Below are 12,946 nucleotides of genomic sequence, written 5' to 3'. Positions count from 1 at the left end.
AAGCTCTAGTAACGTGAATATTTTGGTTTGACAATAAAATAATAAACCCCCAAATTTATAGCTAGAAACAATGTTTCTTCTAAATAATGCCTAAAAAGCTATATTTTAGGTCTTGGGGGGAAATCTAGGTAGCATTTCATCAGTTATCTTTTTAATGAGCTTCTTAAGTAGCTGTTTTTGAAAGAGATCTATGTATAGACTCCAAAGACATTTCTTTCTTCATTTTAGCTATCTGATAGAATATTTAATCTTCAAAAAGGGATTATTATTTGATTCTTTTCTGGAACATATATTGCAAGGAGAACTCATTTATATTTAACTAACCTCCACATGATACTTTCTGGCTCTAAACCAATGTTTGGCCCAAGTAAAGTTGAAAATAGAGGTACACAGTGAATGTTTGGAAATTCAGTTTGCATAGCTATTGAGCTTCTGAATTGTAACTGTGATTTCAGAATCTTGCTTACAGTTAAAATATTTAAGACTGTGGAAAAAAAAGCATCATGTGTTAGGCATTTTTAGTGAAAAACATTCTAGAGTGAATGTTTTACACCAGCAGCCAATAAGTTTCAGATGGTTTATAAGTGGCAGAAGGTCCAAAGCTAAAATGGAATTTTCTGTGACAGTCTACAAATAACAGTTAACATATGCCTAAGTTACAGGCAACAGCAGGGGTCCATTGTAAATTCAAGTAGTGAGTAAGACAGGCTGTAAGTTAATGAATAAAAAACTTTTTGTCCAAATTCTTGGCAAAAAATTTAAGTACTTAAAGAGCAAAACCATCTCAAATATTTTTAAAGAAATTACACTCATTGGAAACAAACAAGAAGTGACTTTCAAAGTCAAAGTTTATACCCATCATGAATTTGATGTGTAAAAACACAAATAAGAGTTATGCTAATGATGATATAAATTAATAAAAAACACAAATTACTCAATTACTTTAGAGAATTTAATATTTGATTCACACTTGCCATTGAAGTTTCATCTAGATGTGTTCCTAGTTTTATTATTTGCTTTTTTGGTCATATTTCTTGGTCAAGATATTTCTTGACACTGCTGATAAAATAAAAGTCACTCAAACGTTTTCAAATTTTCTCTGTTCAAATCTGATATTATCTTGCATTTCATTTAGTTCTTTCAGCTGTGGTTTCACAAATTCTTATTGAAGCTTTGAATTTACTTTTATTTGGAGAATCAGCCCTGCAATAGGGACTAGATGAATGTACCATGTCATAATACTTGCCTAAACTGCCTTGAGTGTCATCATGCCTGCATTACCAGTCTTAAACGGTTATATGTCTGAAATGAAATATGTGAAAGTTTTTTTTTTGTCAACATTTTCTCTTTTTAATTTTCAAAATTCTTTTTAATGTGAAAGTTTCTAAATCAAGGTGGTATGTGTTAGCAATGATGGTAGCAGTAAGTTGATATTTGACAAGAAATTCTGCTCCAAACAATAACCATGATCATAGAATCTACCTAACTCTACAAATGTAAGCTAGCTCTACAGTTCCTAAATTATCTTGCTACACTACCTGCTGTAGCAGAGAAATCAGTGATTTTGTTATTATGAATATTTGTGCCTGTGTTTTTCTGTTTTAGGCTGGTTTGTTTTAGAGATCTTCATTTCACTAACAGGCACAAACAGAGTGATATATTAAAAGAAAAACTGTGTATTTTCTTGTGTCTTGTATTTTATCCAACACTTGACGAGTAAGATTAGTAAAGTTAATTATGATAGTATAAATATAAAATAATCTGTATTTTCCTAATTCTATAAGCAATAAAATGCACTGTGTCAATTCTTTTGAAGAAACCTATTACACTATTTTTAGATGCTTCAGAAATAAATACATTGCTATAGAAATGTACTCAGCAATGATAAATAGACATGACCAATTAACAAATGTAATTCTGGAGTAACTTGGAGTCTAGAAGGGTCCAGCCATTCATACTGACCGCCTTGAGAAAGGAGACAGTTAGTGTTTGCCAAGTTTTATGAATCTTTGATTTATGTTCCCAAACTGTAAATCTTGAGATCTCTTAGAACCCCAATTTTTAGAAAGGAGTCACATCACTCCCATCCCCTGCAAATGGTCTATATCATTTAGCTGAAATGAAGTGAAATTCTGAGGGAGAAAATAATGACCAGGACTCTCCGGAAGTAAAAATAAGAGGTTGAAGCTAGCATGTGTTTCACTGTCATAAGGTCACTCTCTGGGCTGTGTATACTCTGGATCCTTTTCAGACCTCATGGAAGTTAATTTTAGTCTCACAGAAGGGACAGAGAGAAGCAGACTGCTATCTTTGCTGAAAATGGCAAGGTTAAGCTTATGTCCAGTCTTACCTTTCTGATTTCCTGTGCATTGTCAGAGAGAAGGAAGCACTGCTTGTCCAGGAAGAATCCTTTGGTGCATCTGCTTGCTTGGGTTTTGGTGGGTGTGTTTGGGGCAGCCCCGGGGCCAGCAGCTGCAAGCTTTTTCGTCCCCCAGAGTGTCAGAGTCTGGTAGAAGAGACAGATTGCCACCACCAAGCCCACCAAGAAGGGCCGGGGGCAAAATCGCCGACGACAGAGGAACACTGGAGGAAAGACCATGACCAGTTTAGCTTCACTTGGCCCCTGTCCACGTTGCCGGAAAAGTCATAGCAGCTATTTTTTGTCAGCATGAAAAAGACCAAACTGTCTTCTTTTTCCACAACTTTAAATCACATCAAGATAGCTCCATCTCGACTTAAAAAACTTTCCGAAGCGTCCTGCCAAAGAATCATAGATCCCCAAAGCCTGAGGCTGTTAGTAAGAGCCCTTCCATGGAGGACAGTAGTAACTAATAACCTGAGTGTACCCCAGGCTGCCAAACTGTTGCTTCTGGTAATGTCTTATTTTTCACAACATCTTTAAACTCACAGTAAAAGCTTCACAGGAAAAGAGAAACACCAAAGTAAATCTGGAGGCTAAAAACAGCTTTGGAGAACGCAATAGGTTTAAACCAAAGTGCCTGTTGCACAACTGGATGCAGGCCAATTCGCCTTAACAGTTCCTCATTTTTCCTCCGGTTTTAAAGCAGTCTTGCTTTCAGTCTTTCATGTTTCTTAACTGTCTCCCTTCATTCCGTTTTAAATTGCCACTTTCCTCTAAGCCTTCACGGCTTTTAACAGAAAAAGGGAATACACGGTCTGTATGGACATAGGTATCATCCGCAGGGTTTGGCTTGTATTTGTTTCATTCCGTTTCAAGTTCAAAGTTCTCTGTACTTACTCAGTTTTCATCCTTTTAGTCAGAAAAAAAAAAAAGTTTCCATGATCCCCTAATGGATGGCTGATCAAAACCACTCGGAAGGAAACACCCAGTCGTATGATTCCAATTCATCTCCCACCCACGGACACACGCGCGCACACATAGACCCGCACGCGCGCGCCGGGAGCGCTTGAGCCTAGGAGCCTGGAGCCGGAGCCGGGGAGCCGGGCCCGCAGGGAGCCAGCCCCCGGCCGGCGAGAAGGCGGGGCCAAGGCCCGGGCTCCCCGGCCCTGGGCGGGGGTGGGAGGGTTGGGGGGCGGCCGGAGCGCGCTCTCAGCCCCGCATCCGAGACGCTGGGCTTCCCCAGAATGGAAGCAGCATTGCTCCTTTCCTTTGAAATGTGGCTGATCACCCAGAGCTGCAAAATTTTAAATATATATTTGATGTCTGACCCCTTATGTAATTTCTTTTCCCTAATCCAGCGCTGGAAAAACAAACAGCCCTTCGTCAACTGATGACAAAGGTCGAGGGGAAGAGTAAAGCAGACTCGGTGAATCAGTTGAGAGGATCTTCATTCGAGGGAATTGCGGTCACTGCTATGGGGGTAAGAGGGTCACGGGCACTGTCTGGACCTCAGCACGTGAAAGTCTGTTTTATGCACTGATTCCACTGGACATGATATATGATCTTTTTTCTGCTCTGAACCCACCTCCTATCACATCATTACCCTTCTCCTGGACTAAACTGAATCTTTAATTGCCTGACACTGGGTTCCCCTAAGGACTGGATTGTAGCTGACCTTGGTAACTTTTGCTCAGCAGAAAGGGGTACACAGCAGGCTTTGTCTAGAAGTCAGTTCAGTCCAATGCTATACAGAGTGCCACAAGCAACCCTTAGCAGGGCAAGTCTGCAGACTCAGCTGAGGACATGCCATGGAGAAAGCAAACTGGCCAGTGCCTGTTGCTCACCCCTCTGGATATCCAGGACTGGCTTAGGCTCATAGCAGACATTCTTCCATGGCTCCTCTAAATAGGTTTTTGTGACCTGTTTCTGACCCAAACTTGGTCCTGTGAGCTGAGGTTCTCCTCTGAGGCCACACCCCTTAAGTGATTCCATCCCTTAGGCATGCTCCTGTCACTTACATTTTGTGAGACGGAGCGCCCCCTACGGGTGTCTGGCTATTACAGATTTAGAGATTAGGGCGTCTCCTCTTCTAGCTTGTTAAGAGAACATCAGTACTTGAACACCTTAAAGCTTCAGAGAATAAGTATTCACACGAAGGCTAGATTTACCTCGAACCCTTGCATATATCCCCTCCAGTGTGTTTAATATTGCTTGATTTATAGATTCAGAGTCCTCAATCCCATGACAAATGAAGGCGCAGAGGAAAATGAAGTGGCATTCGACTTTTAGAAGCCAAGGGTGTATGAAGAGGAAATAGCTAAACAGTAGTGTTGGAAGATATAGTTTTGGTACATGCAATGTAATTTGAGAGACAGTAGGAGTATGAGATCTCTAAGTTGAAACTGTCCCTGTGTTGATGTGATCCAAGGTGAGAACAAGTTCTTCACTAGATGAAAAGAAATGGACATGTATTTCTATCAAGGCAAAAAGTCTGAAGACTGAGTATGATGAACCTGATGTGTTATTTTGGGGCATCATTAAATTGTTGAGTACAGGCTATGAGAGAAAGCATAAACCAGATGCTAAAATCATATTGTCTTTGAGCTGGGAGAAGTAAAAGACAACATCATAGTTAATTTTACAGCTAAACTTCAAATAACAGGAATCAAAAAGAAGATGGCAAATTAGTGTTCTAGAAATGATACTGGCCGATTGAAACACCCAATTTCCCATTTTAACCACTGAGTCTGAGGGAGTGAGAGAAGACAGTAAATAAAAGAGTATCTGCAGAAGTGAGAAAAGGGATAGTTAAGACTGGGACTGTAGGAAGAAGAGGTGGGAAAAACGATACAAATAGACTAGGGAGTCCATTGACAACATTTGAGGTAGCCCCAATCTGGGTAGAATCATGGCACTGCCTCTTATCACTGGTTTTAAACAAGCCTTTTGTGAAATGAAGATAGTATTAGTGCTTCCTTTGAAGTGTTGTTGGAGTGACTAGATGACAGAATGTGTAAGTGTTCTGTACACGTGTGTTGGAAGAATGCATGCTGATTGCATGTCTGTTATGTCTTTGATCCTGGGGCTGAGCTCGGGATCTGTTCTGGTGGCAGATACATGAACAGATAATTATCGAATAATGGGCCTCTTGGAGAAGCCTCCAAAGCAAACATGAGCACTTGGTATTAGTCCTCTTTCCTTTATTCTGTGAAGTGGGGCTGGGTGGTCGATGCTGGTTTGGGAAAATGGGAGCAAGAGTGGGATGGGAGTGAGTAGAAGGTGGAGGCTACAGGTGGGACGTACTGATGCTCCAGTTGCGATGGAAGGTGAAGTAGCATGTGTTAGAGTTTGGAAGCATCAGATCAGGGAACAGTGAAGACAGAGAGTAAATTGGTTCAGTGAGAGCAGTAAAAGGGTAATACACAGAAGCCGTATGTGAACCTGTGGATTCTGGCAGTGTTTCAGACTGAATGTTTCTGTGCGTACAATTTCATAAAATACCTCTTCTCTAAATCATTTCAGTATTCAAGGGCCTATATTTAAGCAGCATTAACCTGGGCCAATAGAGTGGCAGGTCTTTTAGAGTTCTATAAATTTAAGGTTGGACAAGCAATCTTCCTCTTTAAAATTCTCCAACACAAAAGATACTCTTCTATCAAACATATGTTTCATTTTGGTTTGGATATGAAGTGGAGGTGAAGGGGGAGGTTGAATTTAATAGCTGTTGCTTGAAAAGGTTACTTTAAAAATTGCTTTATTTTGTAAACTAGAGAAGTAAAGCTATCTCTAATAGAGAAGATTCCAGTATCTGATCAGGAACTTTGGGAAAGTCATTTCTGTCTTTGAGTGTCAGCTTAGTCATAAAATATGGACTTCAGTGATTGCCAAGCTCAAAGGTCACCTGAGGCTCCAAAGTTGTGCTCATAGGGATATAGTTTTGACATGGCTTTCCTCTCTGTTGTATCCTGATAAGAAGAGGAAATCTTCAGATTCTGAGCCTCTTGGTTTCCTGAAAGGCTTTCTCGTTCAAGAAGGCTCCTGCCTACTATGATGTGAAATCCAGCTATACATACTAGTGGTGATGCTGTGAGTGAAGTTCTAGGGGTGCTGTCAGCCACGCCTGGGTACTCACTTTCCAGTACCTCCGCCCTAGAGGGTTTGTCTGACCTCTTCCTAGCTCCTACCACGTTTCTTCTAATACTGACTATGGAACTTTCCCCATAAGCTCCAAATCTAACAGGATGCTTTTAAATCATGAACTACATATTTAATCTTTACTATGCAAAAACATCATTCCAAGTGATGTGGAAAGCAGAAGACATACGACAAATACCATAAATGACTAAAATATAACAAACACAATGGCAAATTGGTCAGGATAGGGTAACTTCTGTAAAAAGTAACCGTGAAATCTCAGTGGCTTGATATAATAGCTCACTTGGCACTCATATCATTTTCAGTGTTTGTCAGTTTCTATTAAGACATTTTGTACCAAAGGTCCTTCCACCCAGTGACTTTCCATATTCTAGAATCTTGGATACCCACTGAGATCCTCTGAATCATACTAGCAGATGAAAAATGATAAAGGCACGGAGAATTATGTGACAGGTATTTCAGGACCAAGCTTCAAATTGGCATATATCCTTTGGCCCACATTCTGTTGCTCCGAGCCCCCTCATATGGACCCATCTAACTGACTCTGAGGTGGAATATGAGGAAAACGAAAAGAAGCTGGTGCACACATAACAATCCCAGCCACAACTAAGGTGGAGATAAGTCAAGTGCCATGAAGAATCATAATCAGGAGTTCACCTGTTTTTTTTTTAATTTTTTATTGAAGGATAATTGCTTTACAGGAGTTCACCTCTTTCAAGAAGTGATAAGGAACGCTTCAGAAAAACGGCAGTTTCTCAACTGGACCTTGAAAAGTCACAAATATTTCAACTGCTGAAGGTTTTATGTCTTAGTGGAAGACCAGGTGGCACTAATGGTAAAGAACCCGCCTGCCAATGCAGGAGACATAAGAGACATGGGTTCGATCCCTGGGTTGGGCAGATCCCCTGGAGGAGGGTATGGCAGCCCACTCCAGGATTCTTGTCTGGAGACTCCCATGGACAGAGGAGCCGGGTGGGCTAAAGCCCATAGGGTTGCAAAGAGTCAGACAAGACTGAAGCAACTAAGCACAAAAGCACACACTAAGGATAAAACTGGCAAGCTTGGTTCTGATCAAGGATGGCTATAATTTCTAAGTTAAAGGCTTTATTTAGCCATCTGTAGACAGGAATCCAAAAAGTTCCTTCCCCAAATGATTTATTAATGAAGATATTATGGTAACTGTCAGACTAGGAAGACCGTTATTTACGATTATCTGAATATACTGTTATATTACCACTATCTTTAGCTATAAACTCACAAAGCAAAATATTTTTTGTTTTTTAGGAAGAATAAGGACAATAACAGGCTTTCCTGGTGGCTCAGATGGTTAAGAACCCACCTGCAATGCGGGGGACCTGGGTTCAATCCCTGGGTTAGGAAGATCCCCTGGAGGAGGGCATGGCAACCCACTCCAGCATTCTTGCCTGGAGAATCCCTATAGAGTAGCTTGGTGGGCTACAGTCCATGGGGACAATAACATGGCTCAAGTTTATGGGGTTACTCTCAGAGGTGCAAAATATATGCAAGATTGAACAGAAAAGTCTATGTGCAATGTCATATTCTTGTCTTAGTGCCCTCACTGTCCTTGTGGAGGAAAATGCTGCACTGGTTTAAGGTATGTGCACAGACACCTGATCATGTGTTATCTCACAGAGCCACATAAACACAGAGTGCTAGTTTACATCAGGTTTAGGATCATGCGTCCTTTCACCTGTCTTTAGAACTTTACATCTACCGCTCCTTATAATGAAAAAAAAAGTTCAGTCTGAAATTAGGCTGAGGTCTGGTTCTTGATATGCTGGAGGAGTATGAACAGAAATCCTGAAACAGACTTGCAATTTTTCTACAATTTCTAATGCAGTCAACATTTATAAATTTTTTTGTTGTTCCATAGCTAAGTAGCATCCAACTCTTTGCAACCCCATGGACTGCAGCACTCCAGGCTCCTCTGTCCTTCACTATCTCCCCGTTTGCTCAAACTCATGTCCATTGAGTTGATGATGCCATCCAACCATCTTATCCTGTCACCCCCTTCTCCTCCTGCCGTCAATCTTTCCCAGCATCAGGTCTTTTCTTTTTAACTCAGTTCCCTTGCCTTCTTCTAATCATTATGTGAAGTCACTTTTTTTTTTTTTTTACAAATCTATGGATTTCAGCTTAAGACCACTGATACTTTATGGGGCTTCTTGTGCATTAAAAATTAAAAAAAAATCTTTTTCTCTCTTCCTTTGTAGTGGCTCTAAAACCACTTTAGGCTGCTGAATGGTGAGCTCAGGGTTTGCTGATATCCGGGAATTGCATTAAAGGGTAGAAGAGGCTTCCCTCAGGCACAGCATTTGTTCAATTTATACATGGAAATAAAATATTAGAGTGAAAAATCTTCACTTTCCTACTATCTTTTCCTTGTTTCATGTTTGTTTGGGCAGATACATTCTATAGTCTCTAAATTCCTAGATGAACAAAATAGTCCAGATAGACTTCATCCTCCAGAGTAAGTGCTTATCATTTTAAATTGTCCACTGGACCATTGTTCCTGAGCATGTAAATCTCCTGGAGATTCCATATGACCACACTTGGGGGTGCCCTTTTGAAATGGGACGTACTCTCACCAGCTCTCTGTAGTTATTGGCCGGTCACACTATTTTTCACAAGTTTCTGTCATCATAGGCATTTTGAATTTGCTTGCACCAATACCCAAGATGACTTTTATCATATTCTGTTCTGTCTTCTAGCTACTAGTGTACTTATATCTCTTTACAGTAGAAAATGCTGACTGAAGCTATTTAACTCACTTTCCTATTGTTGTAGCATCTATGAACACCTTTTTGCATGTATTAAAAAATTCCCATTTGATAAGGTCTATACATCAATAAGTGAAGAGGAACTACAAAGCCTCTTGATGAAAGTGAAAGAGGAGAGAGAAAAAGTTGGCTTAAAGCTCAACATTCAGAAAACTAAGATCATGGCATCTGGTCCCATCACTTCATGGCAAATAGATGGGGAAACAGTGGAAACAGTGTCAAATTTTATTTTTTAGGGCTCCAAAATCACTGCAGATGGTGACTGCAGCATGAAATTAAAAGACGCTTACTCCTTGGAAGGAAAGTTATGACCAACCCCCATATTAAAAAGCAGAGACATTACTTTGCCAACAAAGGTGTGTCTAGTCAAGGCTATGGTTTTTCCAGTAGTCATGTATGGATGTGAGAGTTGGACTGTGAAGAAAGCTGAGCACCGAAGAACTGATGCTTTTGAACTGTGGTGTTGGAGAAGACTCTTGAGAGTCCCTTGGACTGCAAGAAGATCCAACCAGTCCATCCTAAAGATCAGTCCTGGGTGTTCATTGGAAGGACTGATGTTGAAGCTGAAACTCCAATACTTTGGCCACCTCATGCGAAGAGCTGACTCATTGGAAAAGATCCTGATGCTGGGAAGGATTGGGGGCGGGAGGAGAAGGGGATGACAGAGGATGAGATGGCTGATGGCATCACCAACTCGATGCACTTGAGTTTGGGTAAACTCCGGGAGTTGGTGATGGACAGGTAGGCCTGGCGTGCTGCGATTCATGGGGTCGCAAAGAGTCAGACACGACTTAGCGACTGAACTGAACTGATACATCATAAATTCACATATTTTCCCATATTATTGCCATTTTCCCACAAGAAATATTTTACATCTTGGTAACATGTAACCCAGTGGGGGTAATTTTGTCCCCAGGGAGCATTTGGCATTGTCTAGAGACTTTTCTGGTGGTCACAACTTGTGGACCCAGGGGAGATGCTACTGACATCTCCTATGTAGATGCCAGGAATGTGCAGAACATCCCACAGGGCACATGACAGCACACCACAACAAAGAATCATGTGGTAAAAAATGTCAATAGTGCTAAGGTTGGGAAACTGAAATTTACCAAAGGAAGGGTTTGTTGCACAATTTTTCCATGTGGCTGCCAAAAATGGTCTGTTACATCATTTAGAATAGTGAGTCCCTGAGCGGCTTGTGGCAATCACACAATTAGCTCCACTGGGATTTTAACCATTTCTTGAATATGTAATTATACTGCTCCTCCAAACAAATGAAATTTGGGCACATCATTTCCTTTCAGCCTTCCAAGTTTGCTTTTAAGATTCACATCCTCTACATAGGTAGAATGGTAAATATTTAAACCAATGAATTATATCCCAGTGTTTTACTCTCCTTTGGACATAAACTTACATCTTGGTATACAGCCAGAATTCCTAAGCTTTTATACTTAATACATAAAACATGAAATTTCATTTGTTATATCATACAATCAAATTAATTAGAAATTTCATTCCTCTTCTCTGCTGATTTACAGCATAATATTCCTTGGAAACCATGATAAATTATCTCAAGATAACCACATAACTTAGCTTGTTCTCTTTTTAAAAATGTAACCACAGCTCAATCATCCATTTTTATTTTCAGAAAATGAAAAGTATTGAAAATTTTCCAGTCCTAAGTTTGTTTCCTGAAAGACTGATGTGTGTAATCGAGGATAGGAGGGGAAAAGTTTGGTCTTATTACTCCAATGAAGGTTGTGATTCATTTAGCCAATCTAAGTGACTACGAAGGAAACGTTCTTTGACAGAGTATGGTTCTTTGGTTACATGTATACCACACAAAGTCAAAAGATTACGTCTATGTTTAAATCAAATTTTCTCTTATATATAAGCTTATTTTTGGTTTTGTTTTCAACACATAGTTCAGTTCAGTTCAGTTCAGTCGCTCAGTCGTGTCCAACTCTTTGTGACCCCATGAATCGCAGCACGCCAGGCCTCCCTGTCCATCACCAACTCCCGGAGTCTACCCAAACCCATGTCCATCTAATCGATGATACCATCCAGACATTTCATCCTCTGTTGTCCCCTTCTCCTCCTGCCCCCAATCCTTCCCACCATTAGGGTCTTTTCCAGTGAGTCAACTCTTCGCATGATGTGGCCAAAGTATTGGAGTTTCAGCTTCAACATCAGTCCTTCCAATGAACACCCAGGACTGATCTCCTTTAGGATGGACTGGTTGGATCTCCTTGCAGTCCAAGGGACTGTCAAGAGTCTTCTCCAACACCACAGTTCAAAAGCATCAATTCTTTGGTGCTCAACTTTCTTTATAGTCCAACTCTCACATCCATACATGACCACTGGAAAAACCATAGCCTTGACTAGACGGATCTTTGTTGGCAAAGTAATGTCTCTGCTTTTCAATATGCTATCTAGGTTGGTCATAACCTTCCTTCCAAGGAGTAAGCATCTTTTAATTTCATGGCTGCAATCACTATCTGCAGTGATTTTGGAGCCCCAAAATATAAAGTCAGCCACTGTTTCCACCGTTTCCCCATCTACTTCCCATGAAGTGATGGGACCAGATGCCATGATCTTAGTTTTCTGAATGTTGAGCTTTAAGCCAACTTTTTCACTCCTCTTTCACTTTTATCAAGAGGCTGTTTAGTTCTTCTTCGCTTTCTGCCATAAGGGTGGTGTCATCTGCATATCTGAGGTTATTGATATTTCTCAACACACAAGGGGACTCTTTTTCAAACACTTACAAATGACAATCATTGGAAAAGTGAAAAAATCTTTTGGCACACTCGGAAACCCATGAAAAAATTATCTTTATAATCAATGCCTCCAACTATTCAAGAAAATAATTATTTGTCATATTAAAGATAAATATACAAATTCATCAAGGATACAAATAAAAAATCGATAAATTCTAGTGGAACATACTAGGGAGGTCACATTAAAAGCTTCTATTAGGCTAGTTATAAGATTAGCAAAACCATTCCAATAAACTGACTCATATTTACATTCAGGGTTATTTAGAAATATTTCTGCCTGGTTCCTTGTATTCCATTTGACCTAGATAGCTTTTTAAAGTTACCTAGTGCCACTTATAATTGTTCTTATGGAAGTTTCCTCTACTAGAGTAGGTTTAACAGTGCAAAAAGAATTAAAATATGGTCACTGTTTTTTCCTACAAGCAATATTAAACTTATGAATGCTTTAAAATAGTTCATCATTAAAGACTAACAAGTATACACCTTCCTGTGAAAAATTACTCTTAGTCATTAACAGGACAGTAGAAATGAGAAATGAGAATGAGCTACACACACACTATACACATTCTTCAAGCTCACTTCCCACACCGGCTTCTGAATTTTTAATGAGCGGCAAAAAAATGACTATATAATGACTATACACATATATATATATATATATATACGCATATATATGTATATATACATACATATATATATACGTATATATGTATATATACATACATATATATGCGTATATATATATATATATATATATATATATTTTTTTTTTTTTTTTGGTCGCACCAGGTGGCATGAAGGCTTTTAGTTCCCCCACCAGGGATGGAACCCAGGCCCCCTGCATTGGGAGC

The 12,946-nt window shown here is 39.9% G+C and overlaps 1 protein-coding gene across 2 annotated transcripts in view; it reads right to left on the bottom strand.

Moving 5' to 3' along the window:
- CPED1 (cadherin like and PC-esterase domain containing 1) overlaps positions 1 to 3,456 on the bottom strand; it is a 316,761-nt gene extending 313,305 nt beyond the window's left edge. The window contains exons 1-2 of one of the 2 annotated variants that reach the window (XM_081535345.1): positions 3,260 to 3,456; positions 2,351 to 2,583 (exon numbers count right to left, since the gene is read on the bottom strand). In XM_081535345.1, coding sequence (XP_081391471.1) covers positions 2,351 to 2,583; position 3,260 — 234 coding nt within the window. In that variant the 5' untranslated portion in view covers positions 3,261 to 3,456. The other variant, XM_081535344.1, reaches the window with a different exon arrangement.
- Positions 3,457 to 12,946: the final 9,490 nt, after the last annotated feature.

The sequence above is a fragment of the Giraffa tippelskirchi genome, chromosome 10 (genome assembly GCF_054371585.1).
Source record: "Giraffa tippelskirchi isolate mGirTip1 chromosome 10, T2T-mGirTip1v1.2.pri, whole genome shotgun sequence".
Lineage (NCBI taxonomy): Eukaryota > Metazoa > Chordata > Mammalia > Artiodactyla > Giraffidae > Giraffa > Giraffa tippelskirchi.
The sequence above is the reverse complement of the archived record's forward strand: the minus strand, read 5'-3'. Positions and strand labels throughout refer to the sequence as shown.